At 37.2% G+C, this 26,818-nt stretch overlaps 2 protein-coding genes across 5 annotated transcripts in view; one reads left to right on the top strand and one right to left on the bottom strand.

Moving 5' to 3' along the window:
• Positions 1-14,169, top strand: part of GMPR (guanosine monophosphate reductase) — a 105,938-nt gene extending 91,769 nt beyond the window's left edge. Inside the window, exon 9 of the mRNA XM_089682291.1 lies at positions 593-14,169. Within this exon, the coding sequence (XP_089538417.1) occupies positions 593-773 (181 nt within the window). The 3' untranslated portion in view covers positions 774-14,169. The remainder of the gene's footprint in view (positions 1-592) is intronic.
• A 48-nt stretch (positions 14,170-14,217) lies between these two features.
• Positions 14,218-26,818, bottom strand: part of ATXN1 (ataxin 1) — a 378,441-nt gene continuing 365,840 nt past the window's right edge. For all 4 annotated transcript variants that reach the window (XM_089682288.1, XM_089682287.1, XM_089682290.1 and 1 more), the window contains exon 7: positions 14,218-26,436. In XM_089682288.1, coding sequence (XP_089538414.1) covers positions 25,912-26,436 — 525 coding nt within the window. In that variant the 3' untranslated portion in view covers positions 14,218-25,911. The remainder of the gene's footprint in view (positions 26,437-26,818) is intronic.

The following is a 26,818-nucleotide window of genomic DNA, read 5'->3' as shown; positions in this document are numbered from 1 at the left end:
CGGTTGTGAAGCCGCAAGCTGTCACAGCCAGGTGCCCACACTGAAGATGCTGGCGCCAGGGAGAGAAGACGGCCGGTTAAACCAGCCATGGTGAGGACACTGCTGGACCAAGGGACAGGTAAGTGTCGGTATTTTAAAAGTTAGCATGTACAGTTTTTGTAGCTGCTGACTTTTTTTTTTCAGGTGGAACTCTGCTTTAAGTTTGTTTTTTTTAAGAGGAGCTCCATATTGGAAAGTGAGAAGCACACACAAGGAGCCAATCAGCTTTTATACAGTTCAATGAACATTCTAATAATAGGAGAGCGCAGAGCGACAGAGACATGATCACATCAGTCTGCTGCTTCTCCTGTTCTTATCATATCACAGGGAGGGGAGGGACATACCTGTAAGTGTTACTGAACCACAGAAATAATCAGGTCTTCTACCTTGCCAGACAAGTCCTTTGGCAAGTAAAAGTATTTAGCGGTTTGCTTGGAGTGGAACTGTAAACTTTATTGAGTTTAAAAACACAGCTGATAGATAATGTAAAACATTTCAAATAAAAAATATTTAAAATATTAAGAGCAGCTATCACGTTTCTTTTCTTTTTCAGAGCTTCCGAAGGCAGGACTGTAGAGGTACCATATAAAGGAGATGTGGAGAACACTGTTCGAGACATCCTAGGAGGACTGCGATCTACCTGTACATACGTTGGAGCGGCTAAACTCAAAGAGCTAAGCAGGCGGACAACTTTTATCCGTGTCACCCAGCAGTTCAACCAGTTGTTTTCCTAAATAACCATATATCTTATTATTGTCCCATTTTAACCACAGACTTCTGCCTAGTTTTTATAACTGGACATATGATTGTTCAGTGATGACATTTCACTGCAGATGTCAACATACTTATGTACCCACATTTATCCAATTACCACACTATTTATTATCACTGATTTGTTCTTGGGTTTTAGTTTTCATTTTGAGAAGACTTTCCATTTTCATATAACAGAAGGAAGTAATAGCCAACCAACAGTTAAAGCGGTTGTAATCCCTTACATATACCCAGTGAAGTGACTGGTCTCAGGTGATACACAGCATTTATATAAATCCTCCTACATAAGTTGTACCTGTCTATCGGCAGTCTTCTCTTTTCTACATCCATTCAGAGTGTTGAATTATTTAAAGATTGTTTGAGAGTTCAGAGAAAAGGAGGCAGAGATCTGAAATTACACACTGCAGAGCTCAGTGAGGAGAGCTCTGAGATCTGATTGGAAGGAAGGGACACACACCCCCTTCACACAGCACACAGTAACAGAGCTGAAGCTGTCAATCTGCTGGAGCTCCCTCCCCGTCAACATATTTCTCTTGGTGTCAGGAAATCTTGTCAGAAGTGATTCATGCTGATAGCAGAGGAATGAAGCAGCACACTGGTATGACACTTAGTGCTCTTCATTGAGACACGTACACACTATGGAGGGATATGCTTTGTTCATATTTCATGTCTGAGGTTTACAACCACTTTAACTGTGTTTTTAATGTAATATAAATATACTTAAATATATTTAGCATTGATTTACTCAGCAGTAATTTATTTACATAATTTACAATCTAAATTTTTAAGTCAAAACTATATATTACTCTTATGACAATATTTATTGTATGGGTTAACGTCTATGAAAAAAAAGTTCATAGATTATATTTGAGGACTTCAATGCTTTTAAGCACCAAAATAATAATAGGTTACAACAACCTATTGGTGGCCTTTCAAGGACATTTGAGGCCTTAAAGTGAACAATAGTAAATATTTATTTAAATTATAACAGAAGTGATTCAAATACTGTATCCTATGCATTGCCTATTTAAAGTATGTGATTTTTGTTTTTTTTTGCACGTACAGGGCTGTATGTACTATTAAGCTCATTATCTTCCCATACCTCTCTGATTTCTGCTAAATTTACCATTAAAAGGATCTCCAGCTTTATACACACTGTTTTACTAAAAGTGCCAAAGCTGCCATTACAACATATTCATTGTTAATTACAAGATTTTGTAATGAACTGTAGGATTCATTGAACACCAGGGACTTATGTGTTATGTAATGCACCTTCAGCCTTACAACCAGCGTAGTTGTCTCTACATCAGATGACTTTCCCCATAGCAGAAATACATGTTCTTGACCTATAAAATTATTCCTACGCTGGATTTTGATACTATTTTTTTAGGCATAGAAGTAACAGTCACAGTAAAATCTAGTCCCTTCTGCCTAGTCCCCTGAAAGTGGATGTGGGCAGATCGCTAAATAGTTGGGGATTACATTCTAGACTCAAGCTACTCATCCAGCCTTATGCAGGAAAATGACAAAATAATAGAAGGAAACTCATTTGGGGTGAGGAAGAACAGTATAAGAGCTTGTTTAGATAGGCTAATACAGTATAGCTGGCTTTCAGGTACATTTAACTTATGTTTGAGGTCAGAGGATTCTGAGTTACACCTCAGTACCTTCATATTTGACCTTCAAAGCTACAAAAAGCTACTGTTGCATTCCCATTGATTTGCATAGTGATAAAATACAGTTCTGATGCAAGCAGAATCTCAAGTATACAGTCCCAAAACTTGTTGGACTTCGTGTGTATATCTTTTGACCCTAGTAACTGCACATAAATGCTGTGGATCTGTTCTGGATAAATTATAAACCTAAATCAGATTTCTATTAAAACGCTTGCCAACATTTTTAAATAATTGCATGAACACTCTGCTGCTTAGCTGGTATAAGCAAACTTGTATTTTTATTATATATCATGACGTATGTATTACTGCTCAATGAATACTATCTTAAAAAATGCCAGACTGCATTAGACGTTTATAGGACTTAAAAGCAAAAAAAAAAGTAAAATGCAGGTTTTCGGTACTATTAGGCAGTACTTAAAATAAGAACTTCCTAGGTTAAATCTTCAGAACACGAGAACAAGCGTACCTGGGAGCTAAAGTGTTTTAGATGAAGAGGAGTTATATCCCTCCTTAGACTTTTAAATCTTATTGGGACACCAGGGTGAAGATCATCTCCCTTCCCCTGAATAACAATGACACCATGTCTTCAAGCATTCCTATGTAGCATCCGCTAAGGAATGGACAATGCAGCATTCCTATGGTCTGTTATTAAAAGGAACATATGAAAAATTCACTTCAGCAGGAATTGATTGTTGGAAAGTCAACATTAGACTTTTACAGAGATGGTTGTAGGAGATCTCCGTGCTGAAGTACCAGAGATTTATAACATTTTGCTGCAATCCATATGTGTAAAAATATATTTTAAGTCATGTCAACTTTTTAAAGTTTACTTTTGCACCTTTTTTTGTAAATGCATCCAATGTTGAACTGTCGTACATAGGGTGCACCATCTAACTATGGTGTCCTTTTATGAAACAGAGATCAGCGGTGATCCTAAGGATCGTTGCTGATCTCAGATTATTAGTGGTTTAGGAAACAGAGATGATCAGTGGAGAACATGTTCTCCGCTGATCATCTCAGCACACAGATGGCCAGTATATGAAGGAGCGATGTCAGCCCTCCACTGGCGATCTGTGTTCTCAATCCAGATTCTCCAGCCCAGAGCTGGAGAATCAGAGGAACCGCAAACGAAGCAGCAGTCATTTACTGCTGCTTAGTAAACAGTGTTTGACTGATCTCTTACTGTAATCTCTCGAGATTATTGTAACAGCAGCCGTTTCCCAGCGTTCAAAGCGCTTGTAGATCGTTTCTCCCTTCATTCGAAGACGTGATCTACACCGCTTCATAAAAAGGCATTCAGAGGAGAACTCTCTCCTCTGAGAATGCTGGAGAACTGAGCAACGGTCATTTACCGCGGCATGTTAAAAAGACACCCAACTTAGGTGTAGAGGAGCAGAAGCTAGGTGCCTTCTTTTGCTTCCTTTTGAGCTGCTTCTGCATTCACCTCAATTTGTTTAAGGAGAGATAGTAATTCTAATAAAAACAATTGTCTGAAAACTCAAGCCCTTTTGGAGGCACCTTAAAAAATGACATGTCATACACACCATGTGAGATCATTTTAAACTCTGTTTCATGATCTTTAGATATTAGAATACATGATCTTTAGATATTAGATATTAGAATTATAATTCTATGTTTTCCTGCTGTCTTACCAAAGGATATACTGGTTGGTTTAATGGCACGTCTTACACAAAGAGGCTGATTTACTAAACGTGTTGAGAACCTTCACACAATAAATTGTATGAATATTCACTTCATTTATACAGTAAGTGAAAAGCAAATTTATGTTTACTTTTTTTTTATTTGCACCTATTTGGACAATTGAACTGAATATTTACACAATGTATTAGTTGAAGATTCTTATTTTTTTTTCAACCCAAAATGTATTTTGTTTGTGTAGAAAAATGTTGACAAATGACTGCAGTATTTCAACAGACCTGCACATTGATTGTGTGACTGTTCCATTTGAGCCTACCTGTGCAAACAATAGGCCATGGAACAAGCAGAATTAGTTAAATGTCATTATCCACTAAAACTACATTTCTTCTACTTTATAACCGTGTTCAGTGATAACCAGAATTTAGACATCTTCCCCTGTACATAAAACACCATATGAAGGAAATGGGTTCACTGTGTCGATGTGTTACAAAATATTTAATAGCATTGAGGTTTGCACATCTCTTTAAAATATGCAATTTTATATTTAACTATATTATTGTTGTAAAAGTGCAAATATATTGGTAGCTTCCTAAAGCTATAACTTTAATATAATATTATTGTTTAACTAAGCTTAGTAAATGTTGACCATATTAGCCAATTGAAGGAGTATACCAATAAGGGATGACTAGTGTTCCTTTTTTTCCTGCCTGCATGCACATAAAACCTTATCTACTCACCTACTATCCATATTTCTGCTTTCCATAACATTCCTTAGATTTACAAGACTAGAAAGCCGCAATACTATTTCTCAAATTTAGAAACAAAATCTCATATTTCTATGGTATCTATTGTATATGCTGGACTGTTTTCACCCTCACCTGTCCCTAGACACTGGATTTACCAAATAACCTGCTATGCCTAGTGAAAGGTCTGTTCCTTGATAGTGCAAGCATTGATTTTACAGAAATACATGCAGGCACTATAGACCTTTGGAGAGGTGGTAAGAATGTTGAAATGAGACCTCAGGGACTAGAATAGGTTATATTTTTAGTCACTGACATGAACCAAAGCTGCTAAATTGCGTCAGTTGTATTCTACAGCCGATCAATTATTTTTTTATATGCAAATATCCATTGTATGGATACAATTATTATACTCTTGCTGCAATATTATTTTAGACATTTTATTGAGTTCTATTACTTTGTTTGCATTTGCCTTTATTAAAAATGTTAACAGTTGCACTTTTAAAGACCTCAGATTGTCTGTTCAGCCTAAACAATTTGAAACGCATGCTGGAATGAAAAGCAATCAAAGTGTGTATAATCCTAACCTGTGTTAGGAATTCTTGGGGTACAAGATGTTGTAATGAGCATGGGTACATAGTTACCACAAGACACAACACATTTCATATTTATAGTATCCCTAAAACTTTCATGTCAATAGGAGGCCCATGATCCTGCCAGTTGTTGTCTTCAGGAACCTGACCCCCATCTATATTGTTTTTCTGTAAGATAGGCAGTACTATTAACTTTCTACCAGTGTATCTTCCCACTTGCCTCCACATGGCAAACAAACATAATCTTTACCCAATCTGGCCTGTCTGGTTTGTGCATCAACTGCTTATTCTTCTACTCATACAAATGGTCTCTACCACTCTTGGTGAAGTTGCTGAATGTGTGCATTGTGCTACCTTGACACAGCTATTGAGAATATAGGAAAATGTCAAAATAAAGTATTGAAAATGATAAACAGAGCCTTAATGTTGGGAATTCAACTTACAAATATGTAATTTGACAAGTTTGCAGCATTTAATAAAACTCTAGTCAAGCAGCTTAATACACAGTTGAAAGATATATGTAGTGTATAGGGGCAGCACAGTGGCTAAATGGTTAGCACTTTTACCTGGCAGCACTAGGGTTGTTGGTTCAATTCCCAACCATTGCACCACCTGCCTGGAGTTTGCATGTTCTCCCTGTGCCTGCATGGGTCTTCTCCAGGTACTCCAGTTTCCTCCCACACTCCAAAGAAATGCTGGCAGGTTAATTGGATCCTGTCTAAATTGGCCCTAGTATGTGTATGTATGAATAAAAGTTGGGGACCTTAGACTGTACACCCCTTGAAGGTTAGGGACTGATGTATATATATGTAAAGCACTGTGTAAATTGACAGCTCTATATAAGTACCTGAAATAAATAAATAATATAGGGCAGGGAGTGGTCCTGAATGGCAGAAATGTGTCACCATTGTTTGGGTTGTGGTCCCTCTAGGACAGGCCATAGACAGAGCAAAGTTATTTCCAGAAACCACAGGTTGCAAGGAAGAAATTCACTCAATTCAAGATTCTGTTACTTACCTTTAAAGTCATCCACAATCTTGCTCCTCCATACCTCTCTGAACTCCTGCATATCAACAGACCCTCCCGCACCCTATGGTCATCTTCTTCCATCCACCTCAATGTTCCATCCGCCCACCTGACCACTATGAGACTGAGAGCCTTTATCTGCTGCCGACATCGACATTGACTTCATACCCATCTTCAAATCACATCTCAAAATCATCTTTTAACCACTTCAATATCAGGCACTTTTAGCCCCTTCCTGCCCAGGACAATTTTCAGCTTTGAGCACTCTCTCGCACTTTGAATGACAATTGCACAGTCATGCAACATTGAACCCAAATAAAATTTTATCATTTTGCTCACACAACTAGAGCTTTCTTTTGGTGGTATTTAATCACCAATTAGTTTTTTATTTTTTGCTAAATTAACAGAAAAAATGTTAAATCTTGAAGAAGTTTTTCTTCGTTTCTATTATAAACGTTTTCAAATAAATAATTGTTCTTCATAAATTTAGGCCAAGATGTATTCTACTACATTTCCTGGTAAAAATATCCAAAATCAGTATTTATTATTTAGTCTGTAGGAAATTTATAGAGTCCACAAACTATGGTATATATCTGAAAATCAATCAGTCCTGAAGTACTGACGGCCAATCTAATTTCTTGAGGCCCGAAAATGTCAGAACAGTACAGACATCCCCCAAATGACCTCTTTTTGCAAAGCAGACAGTTCAGGGTATTTAGTGAGAGGCATGACGAGCTTTTCGAAGTTGTAATTTTTTGTCATGTTAATTGAAGAAAGTGAAGAAATTAAAAAAAGTTCACATTTTCTTTTTTAACATCCTGCCATCAGTGCAGTACAGCGTCATCATATAACTAGTTATGAAAAAAAAATGTTTTTCAATGTTTTTTTATTTTTAATTATTTTTTACAACTTTTTTTTCATAACACACTGTGAACAGAGTAGTATAATGCTACCATAGTAACATTTTACTACTCTGGGGAAATGATCAGTATTTTTTTTTTTTTTACACATTATGATTCCTTATAGGAAAGAATTTCATTGCTACAAGAAAGCATTTAACTGAATTAAATTGATTTAGTCAGTGTTTTTTTTGTGATTAGCCGTGATTGGCCCAGTTTGTATCATTTGATTACTTTGACCAATCACAGCTAATTACACAATTGTATACAATGGATGGAATGGAAGAAAGCCATCCATTGTTTACAATTGTCATGTGACCTGCTGTGATTGGTCACGTGGTACTAGCAATGGGCCGATACACAGATCTGTTATCAGCTGTGTCCGAGGGACACAGCCAGTGACAGATCTCGCCACAGCGTGGCTCCATGGGACAATCTGGGAGGATGTCATATGTCTCCCACCCGGATTGACAAGAGTCCCACTTGGCCGGGAACTGGTTAAACTAGCATATGCTGTCTGATTTCATTGATTTGTTTTGCAATTAATGTTTTATGTATATTTATTTTATTTATTTATTTTTTGTTGCTCTGTTGCTATCTTTGTAAGGTGACCTTGGGTGTTCTGAAAGGCACCTATAAATAAAATGTATTTTTATCAATTCCCCCACCGAGCCATTGTATTCTGCCAGCGGGAGGAGGCCCTCACTGCTGGGAGACCACAGAGATTATTGCTACCGGCTGATTGATCGATCAACTTGGGTACATTCAGCTTGCCCATAAATTGTTCAAATCTAAGCCGATCCCAGCTGAACTGGCCAAGATTCGAATTGCCTATGGCTGGCCTAAGGCGTACAACAAGTGAAACAGTTTTGAATACTCAGGATTAAACCCTTCTTTGAGACAGGCCAGAAAAGGCAGGAAGTAGCCAACAATTGTTGATAAGGTGTTGTGTGACGCTGTGCACAGTCCGTGGACTTCATAAAGATTAGTATAGAGAGATTTTGTGAAAGTGTCTCATTTGCATTGTAAAAGTGGTGCAGCCTGATCCAAATTCATGTACCAGTCTAGAACTTGTATTTGAATTTGGTACACCCTCCATCACTTTTAGAATACAGGCAAGACACTTTTGCAAAATTTGTTTGTGCCAGGATCTCTCTCTGAACTCCAAAAGAGAACTGGTCTTAATTAGCTCCAATTTCATAAGATACTTTTTACTTTGAATTTGGCGCAGGTATTGCACCACAATGTAAAAGTGGTACATTTTTGAACTACCACAGATGCTTCATGAATTTGGTGCATCACATTAACAAAAGGAATTTCTGCCAGAAAAATAGTGCAGCTGCTTCACTAAAATCTCCTAAGTGTGTGCTTTAGGCTGCTTGGTTTACTGAGACATTGCTGAGCTGTTGGGACCTTTTTCTGGAGTTTGGAAGCAGGAGGGAACCCTAACCTTGGTGTGGGACTAATATACTATTGGTGATCCATAGCTTTGCTTTTGAACCAAAAATGTATTGTATGGACTATTTATTTTTCTTTGAGCTAAAGGAAGCTACTTTGTTGGCTGGGGATCCTGGGCTCTCCGATATCACACTAGATAAAGGTGTAAAAATACATATCACAGTGAAATCTTTTACCTGCCAAAAATAACTGTAATTCTTTTCAGCCAGTCGCACACTTCTACCACACATCACAGCCAGGAGGCAATACCAATATTTTCTGAATTTTACATCTTCCTGTGCCATATGCTTTCTCATTGGATATTAAATCAGCAGTGTGATGATGTGGATTCAGTGTTTATTGAGCAGGATTAAAGCAGACAGTGGGCATAGAAAATTTTGCTGCTGAACCAGGAAAACGGACTGGACTCTGTCTGACTGTGCAGTGTGCTGGAATGGCTGACCAGAGCTAACATGTCCTTTGGCAGAAAAAGCAGTCCATAATAATAGACTGCCGCATTGCTTTCACTGGTGTATGTATCCCTGTTGGACAGATTTCCACCCAATTCAAATTCCAATTCTCAGTGACATCATAAGACCTGAGAGAATCCCAAAAATAAGGTTAAAGACATTCATAAAAAAATAATAGAAGTTCTAATCTCAGCTGTGTAGTGAATATAGGTCAGAAAGCTGAATAGTGTTGGGATCTCTCAGCATTGCTTTCTGCTCTGCCCTTAAAATGGTTTCGCCTAAAATGCATTTTGGAATGCACTACATTCCAAAACAGTGCATACATTTATCACATTTTGTGAACCACAGTTAGTGCATTCTTTTCTTGGTGAAAATGTTCAACTAAAGGGTAGAAATACAGCAAACATACCAACCTCTACTGACACACATGGCTAATCTGAAAAGAGGAAATGGGTCTGTAGTCTGGGATGAATTTTTGGAGGACAGATAATTGTTCGTAACTGTTCATCCAGGTGGCACTGGAACGTCTGCTTAAGAGCATATACCATCATGACTCTTGACCACTGTCTTATGCTAGTCACAAACATCCCACCATTAAAAGCAAACATTTTGGATGTTAACTCCCTATTGATAAGAACCTAATGGGCACTTAAGAAATACTTGCTATTGCAAGACAAGTTGGGTCCTGGTCATTCAGAAAAATAGGCAGTAAGCCTGGGGAGACAGGACAAAAAAACAAAAGCCTAGAGAGATAGGTTCTTAAAGCATATGATACACTGTGAAAAATTCTGCCCATTGTCACTGATAGACACCCACCTATCAGCATACCTGGGAAATTGCTAACAGGAGGTACTGCCTTTTTATTTATCTCGCTGCCCCTCTTCCTGTTCTCCCTTGTCATATGACATATCACATGAGCAGAGATTGTAAGAAGAAGCATTTGCCTTTATTCCCAAGTGGGAGCAGCAATGAGCTGGTCTGTGGGAACTGTGTGTTCATGTAGGGTGGGAGAGAAGCTCAGCCACAGATCTCCCTTCAACCCATAAAAGCACCTTAACCAGAAACCCCTTACCTAAAAACCTCCTTCAGAGCCTTTTAACTACCCATACTCCCCTAGTGCCATGCATGGCTCCTTAGCTCAGTGCACCTCAGCCACCCAGCTCTCCTCCTTCTTCCCACTAATATGGATGCCAAGGCAATCCTCCCCTGGTACAGCTGCATTTTTTTTCCTCAAGTTGACAGGAGCATTTTGTTATCCAACACACGTTTTCCTTCCAGTGACAGCACAGATGCAGGGGCATTTTTTTCCTTCCAGTGACAAGACACACGGCATTTCTTCTTTTGCCACTGTTAACCCCATATTTAGCACCACTATTATACTCTTCCACTCCCTGTGGTGTGCCATAAACATTGCTACTTATTTGTATGGGTCCTGCCATCTTTCTCATATGAATCATATATATATATATATATATATATATATATATATATATATATATATATATATAAAAAACTGCGCTAGGTAAAAAACACTGATTACATACCAAATCTTAAACGTTCAATAGTGCCTCTCCAAATTCCTTTTGTGGTGCTGTGACCAGACTTCCTGTTAGAGAGTGGCTATAACCTTCTCCATGGTCCCATTGTATGTAGGAATGTAACCACCCCTCTCTTGCTTGCTCCCAAAGTGGATTATGGACCATGGGATGTGGAGTGTGCAAAGAGCAGTGCACATGATCGCAGCAAACGCACACTGCTAGTTTCAAACAAACAGAAGTGATTGGGAAAAAGGGGAGATTCGGGAGCTCTTAGATGACAGAACAAGAAGGCAAAACAATACAGTACGAAACAATTTGACAAAAAATAGATGACAGAGCCATTAAGTAGTGGATGTGTACAGATTATATTTGGAGAATAAGAATATAGTGTCACTTTAATATAATAGATTTGGGTACTTGGGCTCCCTGTATTACAAATACTTTTCATTTTTTTGAACACATAACTGACCTAAATTGTGTTCTTTTATATCTGCCTGGAATTCAGCTTTAATCCATCTAACAAACCTTACATTATTCATAGATAAAGGGTACGGTACATATTTTATAGCCAAGCTTAAGAATATCCATTCTTTGAAGAAGTGCTATTACCAGCTCATATTTCAGATAATCCGCCAAGACCTTTGCTGCCTGAGTAGCTCCTTACTCATAGCTAATTAGTACAGTATCGCGTAGCCTGTTTAACAGATAGAGGGTTAGAGAATTTACCACTTGTTTTGAGTCTATTACAACCTTAAAATGACTTTATCTCTGCGGTACAATTTTAATTACAATGTGGCTGCTTTGCCTCTTTTTTTAGCCCACCAAATAATCTAGCATGATGTATATTTAATTAAATGTTCAGCAGCATTTCTCTTGACTGTCTGTAGCTGCCTGTGCTAGTGAGGGATGAAGCCTGACTGCATGTGTGGGAGTGCTGTAGGCATGCAGGATGGAGTACTCCAGAAATAGCACGGCTGAATCAGAAGCCATTCATTGTCACACTCTAGTATGATACGAGTCTTCAGGCCTGAAAGTTACATTTGTATTATACTATTGTGTCACGCTGTTATATACTGTCCGTTGTGCCTTTATTAACCAAACCACATTGATGTATCAAATCAAGAGAAAAAATGTGCCTGAAAGATGTTATCGACAGTAAGTAAAGGCAAGAAAATGAGAACAATATGTGATTATTTGATATAGGAAACACCCCTACTGTTCTTTTTTTTTTCCTCTAAAGTACCATGTTCACCGAAGTTTTGCCAGGATAGTGGATACAACAATGATAGGGCCAAGATGAACATTACTGTATTGCTAAAGGAAATGTGTGAGCTTCATCATGTGTATTCTGTGCTTTCAGAGAAGTTATCCTTGCTACAAGTATGATTAGTTACATACAATGCAATGAGAGCACCAAACAAACCAATCTAAGAGTCCAAGGTGTTTAATGCTAAAAGTTATCTAAAATGTTTCGGGGGCTAAACACAACCCCCCCCCCCCCCCCATTTATCAGGATTTAGAAATTTTGTGCATGCTTAAATGGACTCAGGTAAAATAGACCTGCACTGTGATTTAGGGCTGGTTCACACCAGCCTCTGCATTGCATGTCACAAAGACATCTCGAAATGTTAACCCCTTGGCGCCGGCGCCTCCCGGCCCTTTAAGGGTTTCAGAAGCCAGGGCGGGGTTTTAGGGTCATGTGACGCCATGATTCGCTGTCACGGCGGTCACATGATCGGGAAAGGTCCTGATCGAAAGAGGAGATCAGGACCTTTCCGTGAGTACCGGACATGTGTGCTGGGAGCGTGCTCTCAGTACATATGTTTTTCTTAATTGCACACAAATGTGTGGCTGCTCGGCGTCAAGGCCCAGATGCTGGGAGGCCACACATTTGCATGCGGCCAGCGCAAAGAGGCTAAATTGCCAACCACGTGGTGCGAGGCAGTGAATTGCCTCTTACCCCACTGCGCTGATATACAGCACTGCATGCAGTACTTTTTCCAGTGCACTGTGTATGCACACCACTGAAATTAAGTGATGTGAACTGGGCACATAGGAGACAAGGCATTTTGTCTCGTCCATGTGGTGGGCTACACTGGAATAACCATCCAGCACAGTTCCACTGCATCTGGTGTGAATTTACCCTTACTACTTGGAACAGTTTCAGGAGGGCAAGATAAGCCAATGTTAGTGAATGGAGAAAAAGGGCTAGCTTGCAATGATTAGAAACCTTGGACTTTTGAATGTTTGGCATGCTCATTGCGTTGTATGTATACGGATTCTTAACTCTGGATGTTTCCCTGTTCCTGAAAAGAGTCCTATTTTTCTGGAGTGCTGCCAAAGCAGAGCTAGTGTGTCCAGTGACGACCTCAGTAATTCTAAGGGCTCATTCAGATGACAGATTAGTGAAATCCTCTGTGTAGAGCCTCTGGCAGATGTGTGTGCATCCTCATTATAGTTATGTGCAGGCAGCCCATAGAGGGGGATGCACGCACAGCGCTGGCATGGACGCAATCACATATCAAAATTTTACATACGGGCATGAGCAGGTGTGTTCAGTGAGCCTCTGTGTTTGGATCCATGCACCCACTTCTGCTCACATGTCAAAGATAAAGTCTGTGCTAGTGCTACATGTGCATCCACTTCCATGAGCTGCCTGTATGCGGCTTCAAGGTGGATGCACAAGCAGCTGCCAACAGCTCTGCACATAGAACGATACTCATTTGTCATCTGGATGCGATCTTCGAAAATCTGAATCCTGTACCATGTTTGTTCTTGTGTTTCTAAGCAGGATTATTAGAAGCCTTTACATATTGTATACATGACCAATCTGCAATAGCTCTTATTCTTCTATGACACCATTATATAAGACTGGTAGAACTCATGTATGAACTGCCATTCTTACTACCTGTTTGAAAGAACTAGAATGAACAATTTTACCAAATAAGAAATGTTGGCATATCCTTCCCAATCTGCCCATACCCTCTGCACACTCAGAAAAATAAAACACATGCGACGTTTGCCTGCAATTTCTATGTATAATGATGGAGCAGCAACACATGAATGCATGACAGATTTAGGCACCTAGGCTAGTTCTATGTAGAAATAAGTAGTTTAAAATAAACATAAAAGGAATTCAGCTTTAAAAATGCAAAATAGGTTTCAGCATGTTTATCTTAACGTTTTTACAAACCATTTTGTTTTCCAATTTTTTTTTCTAATAAAAGCATGTGATGTCACGTACTTACCTGGCCTGTGTATGTATCACAAAAGGTGTTTCATTAATCAAACAAATAAACAAATAACTGTGTGCAAGAATGATATTTGTGTTTTTATTTCGCTATAGACAAATGGCAAGACACAGGGTTGCAATTGGCACTGTTATTTTATTAGTACGAGTATACTGAAACAATAAACTTGTACTGGTATACAGACAAATTCTTTAAAACAATTTTGTTCAAATTTTGAATCAAACATTGTTTTATTATAATGAAATAATTTCTACCTAGAAAACCTGCAAGCACCATCAAAGAAAGGGACCATAAAATTCAATAAACAGACTTGAGTGTATCCTACAAATAGACACACCACGATTAGAAAATAGAATATGAATTTTCTTCCATTTTTTTTAATATTTGTTTTTATAAAAGCTAGTGCAAGTACAATATTTTACACTGGAATTACAGAGAGTATGCACGCATATGGAAAAAAAATTTCTGTCACAATAAAAAGTTCTGAACTATGTCTGTATGCACTGAAACATTTTCCTCTGCTCAATAAGGTGCTAAACATTATTTCCTCCATCTTCCCTCTTGGTTTTGGCTGGATCAGCCCAGTTGCATCCCATCACAAAGCTGCAAATGACTTTTCATTTGGCGTATCACGGAAGTGTGCATTACCGCAAACAAGAGAACACATCATTGGTTCCCACAGGCAACTGGGAAATCAGGATTGTATTTTTTTTTTAAGTAACACTATAAGGTTTGGGCAAGTTTCCATTACTTAACGTCTGAAAAAAACAAAGGGACGTTCACATATCAATGTAATACAATTCTAATGCAGAATATTTAAGTAACATGTTGATTTGGTTTATTATATAAAAGCTCATTTTTAAAATGTTAATGCATGGGAAAAATTGTGGTTTGGCAATTACCAAGTCCAGATTTGTGGGCAGCTCATATAGGAATGAGGATAGGTCAGCAGCAATACACACGTCAAAGCACAATGCCGCTAGTGGCAGACCATGTAGGCTGTATTGTTGCTGGTGGCCTAGAACTAACACTGGATACACTTTTCAGTGATAGCTAATACAGCAAGGGCTGCATGAAGACACCCGTACCTGTCTTCTTGGGGTAGTTTAAAGAGAAAATGCTCTAAAGCTTTCTCATCATGACAAATGCCTGTATCAAATTGGCAGGATAGTATACGTTACTAAACCTAGAGCCTAGGGGGATAGGATACAAAATGTAGGCAGGGTATAACAACCAATCCATAACTAAATTAATTTACTACCTACACTGGAAAATAATATTGAAAATATATAACTATCCACCATGATAAAAACTTCAGGTTTGTTTGAATTACAGGTATTCTTTTTGCCAATGATTATATGAATATGTCTTTAGTGCATTTATTTTCTTTTTCTGAGAGTAGTGCTGAAATCCCACAAATATGGCAAAAGTAAATGAAGGACCACAAACTATAGTGAATTATAAAATACAGTTTATTAAGTGCTTTTATTTACTGATATCTATAGACATTTTTAATGTGTGGGACAGAAGGTAGATGTTGGTGAGTGAGAAGAAACCATGGGGTTGGTCAAGAATAAAGGTTTTTACATTCTGTCTCCCAAATGGTTTTAGCTTTTTAAGTGATGTCCCATCAAACATAACATGTTTGTTCCAACTAAGCCACTGCCTGTTTGGAGGCATGCAGTAACACATACTGTATTTATGTATTGTTTGTTTATTTGTTATACAGTCCATTTTCTCTACATTTTATGGAAATTCTATAATATGGGCTTACGTTCCCCCACCATAAAAAAATCTACGTATACCATAGAGCTTTGCTAAGTTATGGAACGTTCTATTTTCCAATAAATATTCTGCATATGGTTTATTGTACTATGGAAGAGGTAACGGATCAATGCCTTCCAAGTCAGCATTTCAGTGCCTCAGCATCCTGTTGGACACTGTGGAATAGTTTGCATTAATTGTAAAACACTTCCAAATTATGACAGAAGCACAAGCAAGAGAAGGGAATTGCAGCTTTGACCAGCCATAATAGAAATGGACAAAGAAATAACATGGGTGAAGTCTCCAATTAAATTAAATGGAAGACTCTAGTCTTTTCACATAATGACAATAAAACAATACAAATAAGAGATTATATCACAATAACTACCTCAGGTGGCTACATCACAAACAAATATACTTAATTTTAATACCATCACCACTCAAGAAATAACAGATACGTGAAATGGTGTTACATTACAAAGTTCTAGTTTCAAATATTTCAATGTAACTATTTATTTTTTCATAGTTACATTTGTGACAAATTAATTTGGATAAGTACCTTTGATTCTAGAGCTAGTTCCGTTTTTTGTTTTTTTTTTGCATGCCAATTCTGACACTTATGTTAAACCAAAAAGCTATTGACTTAGAACAGCATATTATACTGTATATCTACTGTAATACATAAGAGAGGCTAATAGAAGTCATGGAGGAGCTCTATGGCCATATAAAACCAAAATAGCTTTATTGCAAGTCATGGAACTCTAAAACAACCTCCGTTAACCTTTACATTTTACATGAAGGAGCATGATATTGTTTATAATACACAAGTGTAGATTTGAAGGTGGGCAAAGATCTCTTCATTTGTAGTGGTGGCTTTAACCAGAATTATTTTACCTGCACTGTCAGCAGTTCCCAAATCAAATTATCTCTGAATAAGTCATGTGAAATAACTGGCATATATGTTATGTCATCACTACCACCCCTCCCTCTAATATAGGAAGTGACATCACTAATCAGCATATACAGGATATTTGACCTATATTCATGGCACTTGTGTATTATATTGCAATATACTCATCTTTCTCAGTGTTCAAGCAATAGCTATATATATTTGAAGTAGCAGAAATGTAATCAAATGAGCCAGAAATGGTCAAAAATGTGCCATTTTGGGTGGGACGCAATGACACTGTGAGACAAAAGACTGGTAACTCCAAAAAATGAAAAGGATCATCTGAATGGAGAAAAAACCCAGAAAGTGCTGGGCATGGGCAGTCGTGTTTATCAAATGATAAACTTATAGTGCAACTAACAAACGTATAGTAGATTAGAACTGTGTGCAAATTACCCGCTTTTTCCTTTTCATAGAAACCCAAATATATCCGTTTAACCTGATTGTACATTTTCACTATGAGGACAGACATCGCATAGACATACTAGAATACTAAAGAATATGTGAGAATTCAGATGTAAGAAAAAGAAGCTGGAATAGTTTAGATAATCTGCTGCTTGCCTCTGGCAGTTCCAGGTTCATGTAGAGAATGATGGGGCTAATATCTACAAACTGAAGGATGAGAGGCATCCAACAGCAAGTAATCAGGCGATAGTATTAACCTTTTCGCCAGTGGGAACACACCCTCTATAATCTGACTGGTCACTGTGGGTAACACTTCCACTTTTCCTGTGTTCCAGCCATTTTCCTTAGCCCCAAAAAGTGCTAACGCCTATTTATGTCAGCAGGGCAAACATCAGACATAAACCTAACACCGCTGTTCATAATTTATGACTGTAAAGTCATTGATAACATAAAAGCTGAACCTTTTCATTTGTTGGGTTTACAGCCTGTCGACAATCTATTGGAATAATAACACAACAATCACTTTATAATGACCTCACAGTCATTACTTTGAAAACAGACACACTAAGTGAAGTGAAACTGTGTTGACTTCAAATCTACAATCATGTGCAAAGGAATTAAAAAAAACATTGAAAATTCACCAGACCACAATTTGGTTTGTGAAGGAAACACAAGTTCAATTCACTTCACTTTAGTAAATTACCCCCATAGACTGAAACTTTTATTCCATGGCCCCCTCCCACTGTCATCTCTTTCTTCAGTTCAATTGTCACAATAGATCTATCCTACATATATACTTCGATAATTAAAATTAAGTATACTTGCCCTCCACCAGCCACTAATAAAGTAGAAATTGTCTCTGGCTGATGCCGTATACACCTGATCATCTAAACTTGATATACACCTGATCATCTAAACTTGACAGATTTCTATTTACAATAAGAAAAAATAGCAATGTTTTTACCTTTCTACTTTTTTTTGTATACAAACGTGAATATTTGTGTGTGCACGCACATATATAAACACACGTGTGTTTACACACAGACGGACACACACAAGCACACCCTCACACGCATACACGCACATATATATATTTATTTACTTTACAAAGTATGAAACCCACCATTGTTTCAACAGAACCCATGTCTTTTCAAACACTGAATAACTCATTCCAACATTCATTTTGTTTGTGCAATTTCTTTTAAGCTTGTCATGTACTCCTAAATGTGAGTGCTTCAGAAAAAAAAATAAGCTTCTCAGATTAGGTATACATTAAAAAAAATATATTCCCACAACATACAGTATAGTGCTACGAGAAAAGGTTCTATCAGTAAGGTAACACATCTGAAGCGAGGTCATCTGCGTAAAAATTAAAAAGAAAACAAAAGTTTACTCCGGAGTCAAACTATACAGATGGTTTGTTTTTTTTTCTCTGTCTTTTGGTTTGATGCACTGCCAGGTAATTCACCCAGCAATGTAGTTGTTTTGTGCTCTCTGCTATATATAGATTATCTACTTATTATAAAAAGAAGACCGAATACCAGTGAACCTAACATTCAGATATTTCCCCAGCAACTTTTTTATATACCACAGATAAAATTTTCTATGTGGACAAAAATGGAGTGTCAGAAATTTTGACCATAATATTAAAAAAGTGCATTATTCATCCTGACAGCTTGGGAAATCCAACTTCTCCCTAAAGGCGTGAAGTGTATTGCTTTTACAATAATCTGTTTCAATACTTAATTATTGTAAATGTTAATGCAATCTGCAGTTCATCTAAATATTCAATTTTATGCACCACGGTGACATGGTAAAATTCCAATTCAAAAGAAAGAAAAACAAACCTTAAAGTGTACAACAGCAGTGCTCCGGAGTAGTGAAAGTGCTGCTTCTGGTCACATCAGTGTACCAAACATACACCAGCCCCATCCCTGAGTAAGAGGTGTGAAAGTTTTCTTCTAAAAGGTATTTGATAGCAAAGAGTAATGGTGTCACTACATTTGAAGTGGTGACGTTACAGACGGACATGATAAAATTAAAAATTCTCCAGGTTGGTGTAGATGGTAGATATACACAATTACTAAAGGATGTTAAGAGATTACATACACAACTGGACAAAGATTCCATAATGAATTTAAAAGACATAAGGCAAAAAACATTTTCAAATAAAAGTCCCTACCCTAATGTAACCCACACATAAGGGTAAAATTACCCTATGAAAATCTATAAGCAACAGTCATAGTATGTATTGAAATCCCTAGTAAGCAAAAAGGGTTCTTAGTTGCCTCCCTGACTAATTTATTAATGATTGTTTTCCATTGTAAACTCAACGTCTGGCACTAAAATGATAACAAACTAAAATAAAAAATAAAATAAAAAATGACTGTTGTCAGAGACTATTGTTTATAGGATAACGGGGAACAGCAAAAGCCTGGTCTTTAAGCTAATTTTCATTTGTACAGATCTACACCTACAATCATTACACCTCTTAATCCACCCAGCTCAAGAAACAAAGACAAGAATATGAGTACCATGAAGTTCTATGCAAGAATCCAGACTATGCCAGAACAAAATAAGGACAAACAGAAAAGCAGCGCCTATTGGTTCACAATCACAAGTTGCGTCAGACTTATCAAGCAAGTGCGCCAGTTATGAATATAATAGATTAAGATCTAGGGAGCTATATATTGAAAAAGGATTGCTCATCCCACAGTTTTGTTAAATTCCACTACTGAACTAACAGAGAAACACCTTAACAACCAACACAGTCAAAGGTTGTAAAAGCAGCAGTCCATTTGCTCCCTTCCTAATCAGTCTTCCCCCAGTTAGTGGCCAGCACATAATATATTTGGTTGAAAAATTTAAAAAACACTACTCAGCAGTGAAACCCCATAAACACACAGTACGCAAAAGGTCAAGATTCCTTTTAAAGTCATAGCGAACAGAAAGCAAGCTCAACCCCTATTTTGATTTTCTTAAAAGACCCTTCAAATCTCCCAAGCATGCAATAAAATAATCATTTCTTTCTCTGTAACAAACAAGACAATGGACTGCTTCTTTTTACGTTGCTTCTATAGTTTATAGCATCTTAAAAAAATATCTATTACTAATCCATGTTGCACCGTATTGATGGGTGCCAATATTTCATTTGTGTTTACTGAGAGTGAGGGGTAGAAAAATAACACTTCACCTGTATGTATACTTTGAAATGTAAAAAATATATATGATGTCTATATACACATAGATCTCTATGTTTTTTTTTCTCTATTTTGTCTCACTATACATACAACTATGTATACCTGACCCTGGAATTACATTTAGTAACGAATGGCAGAGCCATGAGTTAGCGATATTAAAATTCTGTAACAAGTATAATAAATTGCTCATATTACATTCATTTTTATTTTCACGTGGCCATGTAAGTGAATGATTACTCTCTGACGAGAATGACAATGACATGAAGCTTCCTGGACATTCCACAGACACAACTGGTTCCCTTGCAAATACTGGGGACTCTCAACAAGCGTTCCTATGCCGCAAACATGGAACCTAAAACTAGGATATTTCGAAACCTTGATCATATAAATTCCTAAACCAGGATACAAAGTTCTCATTCATAATAGAAATGTGATGCCATTATGTATGGAGAGTATATTGCATCTGAGGATGAGATAATAGAGATGTTGCATAGCAACCAAGTTATTTTTGCCTTGTCTCCATGCAGCTGCTATATTTTTTTCTCTTTACTGCTGCTGTCAACTGTGCACACAGAGGTGAGACACGCTAATGTGTGTGTGCATACTGTGTACAGATATTTATGCATGTACATATATACATGTACATGAAACAGCTGAATGCCACAATGGGACATGCATAATGAGATACCTGTTTTATAGGGTGCATCTGGCATGGCCCTGAACAACTCACTCAACATTAATTGATTTATCTACTATTATTTACAAAAATAAGTCATCCCTCTCTTTCTACTCCCCTGTATTTTAGTGTAAATTGAATAACAGTCACAGGTATTAGACGAAACAATGAGTTTTCTGTCAGATCTCATTAAACTGCATTGGCTTTTCTTATAAAATTGACATGATGATGTACTCATTTGTTCTCTTCATTTTTTTTCCGTTTGTGAAATATGGCCTTGCTAATTATAGGAGATAATATAGGATTTGTATAATTAACTAAACCCTTCACAGCCAAAGTGAACTGCCACTTTCTACGATCATTTTGAGGCCCAGTCGATCCAGTTACCAACTTAAATATCTCAAGGACTTCATCAGCAAGATTTCTATGCCGTAATGCTCAGCTCTGAGTTTTACTGCTTCTGCTATAATAGGTTTGTTCCTTCTTGCTGCATTCTTCAAAATTGAAAATAAATGATAAATCCCAAAGTGGCGCCCCCTGTAATTACTGCTGAACAGTTACATAACTTCTCAATAGCAATTGATGATTCTTGAAGGGGAGTCCCATGTTCACTTGAGAACTGGAAGGCTCCTTTTCTCTTTGAGCCATGTTTAGCGGCAAACCTTCCTCCACTTCTGAAAACATGAAATTCTTCTATTCTTGCTATTGTATGAAAAGCCATATTAGCAGTGCTCTCATTGCTTGATTTTTAAGTGAGTTTTTCAGGAATATTTCTGTCTCCTCTCTATGCAGAATAGTGGTATGTGTATGAGCTAGTTCAAAATGCATTCCTTGCACACTCCAACCCCTCTTTCTATACCAAATGAAACAGAAAAAAGTGCCCTGAGGAGAACAAGTACAACAATAATCCTTCCACAGAGAGGACAGTAATGCACTGCAATACATGCCTGACCCAATGGGGAGGGGGGTGATACAGGGTGCAGCACTGCTTACTGTTTCTTCTGAATAAACATGGGAATTGAATCTGCATGTTCAATGGAGTAGTCTGTGGACTCACATAAAAAAAAGAAAAAAAATACAGATTGAAAAGGTTATGCTATGTTACTGGTTAAGTGCTACAGGATGTGCTTGCCTTCCTTTTCAATGACTATGATTTGTTATTGCTTCCTGGGTAGACTGAGTCATTTCAGTTATGATTGTTAACATTATTTTAAAAATTATTGCACAAAATATTAGTCTTCTCTTAATTTAATTAATGTAAAATGCCTAAGATCTGGAGTTTTCCAGAAAAGGGGTCATCGTGAGCACAATATCTAAAATACATAAAATAGTAATTAATTTGAATTCCTTAGGTTGCTACGTACAATCCTAACAGTGTTGCCATGCACCACACAAGGATGTTAGTAGGAATGGTAGTACTGCTGTGAGACTATATCAGGTCCAGATGACTTCTACATACAATATTAAGGAATCAGAGGCCTCCTCTTAAATCCCTGTGCTTATGGAGGCAGTGAGCGGGGGGTCATGGGAAGCCTCCATATATAAAGGAGCACATGTCGAACATCTCATGTACTACTGTATAACACCTGGTTGGATTTAGGGATACTGGAGCAAACATGACCCTAACACAACTAGTATTTCACAGCATTGGAAATACAATGAAACTATTTTTTCTTTCTTTCTTTTTTTACTATGGGAACTGCTCCACTTTTGCTCTAATATGTTTGCTCCAGCTTTGGCACATCATGAATCTAAACACATGATGACATTATCCCCCACTTCCTTTTCCATGCCAAAACCAACCAATATTTGTTATTGGGGGGGGACCATCATATGTTTGGGTATTTTCAGGAAAAAACACCCCACTGCAATAATATACATTTTATTTTTATATAGTTCTAAACTTTTTGGAAATAGGTTTAAAAAAAATCTATATATATGTACACATTTATAAACATTTAATGTATACATATGTGTAAATTCAATATATAATTAAGTGTCTACAGAAATGTGTGGATGCTCACGTATCTTTCACCTAGAAGAATTTCACCTTTTTCTCTATTGCCTATCCATGTCACATCAGTAAACATTAAGAGATCTGTACCTGAGAATTCGCCAATTACTAGATTTGGTGCTATGACATTAGGGTCAAGCAGAGCATTGCAGATCATTAAAAATAGAGCTCCAAAAGACAGTTTGTGGTTTGATGACACTGAAAAAAAAATTGTGAAGTAAACAAATTTCTGTCACATAACCACTGGTAAATTGTAAATGGACTAAAATGCTACAGAATTTAAAAATCTCTAAATAACTGTGAATATTTTCTTTCACCAGAAGAATCCATATAAATGGTCTCAAAGCTACATACAAATTAGGAGATGGATATTGGAGTTGTGTTAGAAAGAAAACAAAGTGAATTATGTGGTACTAGCTTTGGAAGTTGGGGCCACGAAAGCCAGTATGTGCAATGCTCAAGTAACGAAATTCACAAAAATACACAATATCTAGTCTCAAAGGATAAATATGTTACTAGGAAAACAACAGTGATGACATGATCAGGAAAGAAATTCTCAACCAAAACAAGGACAAAAAGAAATAGACAAGACCAATATTCCTCAACTAGCGCAAGCTACCATATCATTGGGTAGAGTGAATGGACAAAATAAAAGGCAATACATTTTTTTAAGTTATGCAGTACATGTTTTTACGCAATACTTTTTGTACTAGCCAAGTGTGACAGCACATTTATTTTACACTTTCAAGCTTGCAGTATTCCTGTTCTGCCTATTCTTTGTTTATGAATTCCATTTTTAAATTTATATTAACATAAAAATGGAAAATATGCAAATCTACATAACATTTCTTGTACTCACGACTATAGGTGCTTGTTTTATAAAGGTTAATAAAAACATAAAAAAATAATAAAAACACATACGTACAGACACAATGCTCCACTACACTCTGATCTCTCAAAGTTTTACTTCTCAGACTTGGTTCAGTGTGACAGAAAGTTTGAAACTGTGAAAGAAACACTACCCTAACAGATTAGGCAAGTTAATAGTAAGTAATTGCTACATGTATCCATGTTCTTTCAGCTGTTCATTCCTCTCTCTACAACATTATTACATTACAATTGCAGAAATATCATTCAGATGCAAAACTCAGTATGTGCAAACTGCAAGAATTTTTTTGTGGTTTTCTGTTTTTTTTTTTCTGTTTGAAGTCCATCTTGTAAAAACACTGGACAAAAAAAAGTAAATTTTTTTTGTATAATTTTTCTTTTTAGCTTAATATTTCCCTATTGATTCTCTGTAATCATGTCAGCTCACATATGACTTCAAAGTTTTCTTTTCTGAAAGTGCCTTCTGTAAAGTAGTCCTTTGGGACAATAATCGGTCACATCCTAGGTCAAGTTTTACATTCATCCCTTTGAAACCACATTGAAACTTTCAACATCTTGCTCTAAGAAGCTCTACATGGTTTCAGTGTTGAAAAAAATTACGAAAAATATTTTTGAAATACACAGATTAAAAATGAAATACAGTACTTAGCAAACATTAGACCAAGATGCTTGTCAATAAAGTGTGAACAGCATTTTAAGTGCTAAAAGAAAATCTTATTACTCCTCCAGTTCTTGTTCCTTGACATGTCACACTAAACTTTGAAAATAAAAAAGTGGCACCAATTGACACTAAAGAACAAAAATGAAACATAAAATGGTTGTGCCCAGGATGTCAGCAAGTGATGTTAGTGCTTGTAATCGGCAGTGTGCTTTGACCCTGGGAAGCACATGCCATGTTTCCAAAACATTTGCATGTTTTACTATTATGAATATATGTCCAAACCGGAATCCACTAGAGAGTTTTCATTATTAGTATTTGCCTCTGGGTCCTGTCAAACTGTGCTTGCCTTGACAGCCAGACTAGAGATGTCATTCCAGCAGTTACACAATTGGAAGGTAAAAATATTAATGACACAAATAATTAATAGGACATACAGAAATATTTTTTTCTTCACAGCACATAAAAGACTTTTTAGAGCATGGAGGGATGTCTGTCCCTCTAAAGTTGACTTGTACAGCTAGACTTTCATAGGATGAATTTAAGGTACTTATAGAACTAGCACCATTAGCCAAGGTGGTGTGGAATCATATTTCTACTTTAAAAGGATACGTTGCCATCAAAAACTTACACCTAACCACACCACTATGACACACAGCACAAGTGTCTAACCTATGATGGGACCAGTTGAAGAAAATGTGAACACTGGACAATTACACCAAAATATGTATATTGGTATTTTAGCATTGTCATTAGGACAATGACCCTTCACTCTTTATATCTTTGTGCCAGTGACCCACAACATAAACACAGTCGTAAAGCTATACCCTCCATGGGAAAGCTCAAATATCAGCATGCATGCAAGCACAGACTCCACATGTGCACTTATTTCTTTCTTCATTTCCCTTGTAATCCTCTCTGAAAGATTTTAAAATAGAATGTGGTTGAAATTTGAAATTGGCACCCTGAAACTAAATCACAGAAGCCGCACTTGTACAACCCTCTCTATCAAGACTGCGGAAAAATTAGACTGCCTCTTAAGTAGCTCCCCCACATCCTAGCTAGCATACTAGTGAACACTTGTGAAAAGAACATATGCACCAACAGCCTTCTGAAGGATACCAGCCACAACTATAACAATGTTATAAACCTAAAATAAGATGATAACATGTAAATACTGGGTTATTTATTCTACAGTACAGTAATCTGAATAAAATGACAAGGGTAAGCCTAATTTCTCCTTTCCGAACGGGTTTCACTTCCCTACATTAGATCGACCCTCAATGGAAATCTTAACCTCCTGAGGAATAAAAGAGGGCTTGGGAAGAGTCAATGGTGGTTCATCTTCAGATTTCTCTAATTTTCTTGATTCTGGGGCAGACCACCTCCTCTTCCTTGTTGTCATGGGCTTACCAGGTTCTGTTTTGGCTTCAAAGGACACGGCATTCAATCCAGCAGGACACCTTAGTTCTCCATTCTCAGATGAAACCTGTACACTTCCCTGATTAATCCCATTCTCTTGTTCTGCATACCTATGTCTATTTCCAGACAGACTGTCATTCTTTGGGTGCTTCAGCAAGATGCTAGCTGGATCCATGGGCTGCCCCTTCTTTATAGAGCCATTTTTTAAATTCTTGAGTGTAAGCGATATGCAGACATCTCCTACTGACAACTTGGAACATGGCAAATCAAAGAGCTGGCTTGTTCTCTCAGGACTGCATGATGACCAGCCTTGACCAAACACAAAAAATGGATATTCTATCAAGACTTCCACACTGACCTAAAGAAACACAAGAAAAGATATTGAGTTTAAAAGTATTACTCTAAATACCATAGTTTCCTGGTTTTAGGGAACAATTCAAAATACAAATAAATAAGAACAGATAACCATCAATGCTAATTTGGATTTCTTGGATTGGAAGAATTGGATGAGGAAATTTCTCTGATCACAAAGGCCCTGTCTTGGGTGGAGGCACTGCCTACTTTATTATCAAGCCCACTCTTCCACTTAGGGAAAGTTCTAGTTATCTTATTTTTCTACAGATTTTGTGCAATATTCTGTTTGGCGATGGTCATTTCTCATAACCCCACCAAAAGAGGGCTCCACAAATATCACATCCAAAATATATTTACAATATGGCTAACACTGATGCCTTTACAGT

The sequence above is a fragment of the Staurois parvus genome, unplaced genomic scaffold (genome assembly GCF_062004578.1).
Source record: "Staurois parvus isolate SC_StPar_1 unplaced genomic scaffold, SC_StPar_1.0 ptg000287l, whole genome shotgun sequence".
In the NCBI taxonomy this organism is placed as follows: domain Eukaryota; kingdom Metazoa; phylum Chordata; class Amphibia; order Anura; family Ranidae; genus Staurois; species Staurois parvus.
Note: the sequence above shows the minus strand (reverse complement) of the source record. Positions and strands in the feature narration are given on the sequence as shown.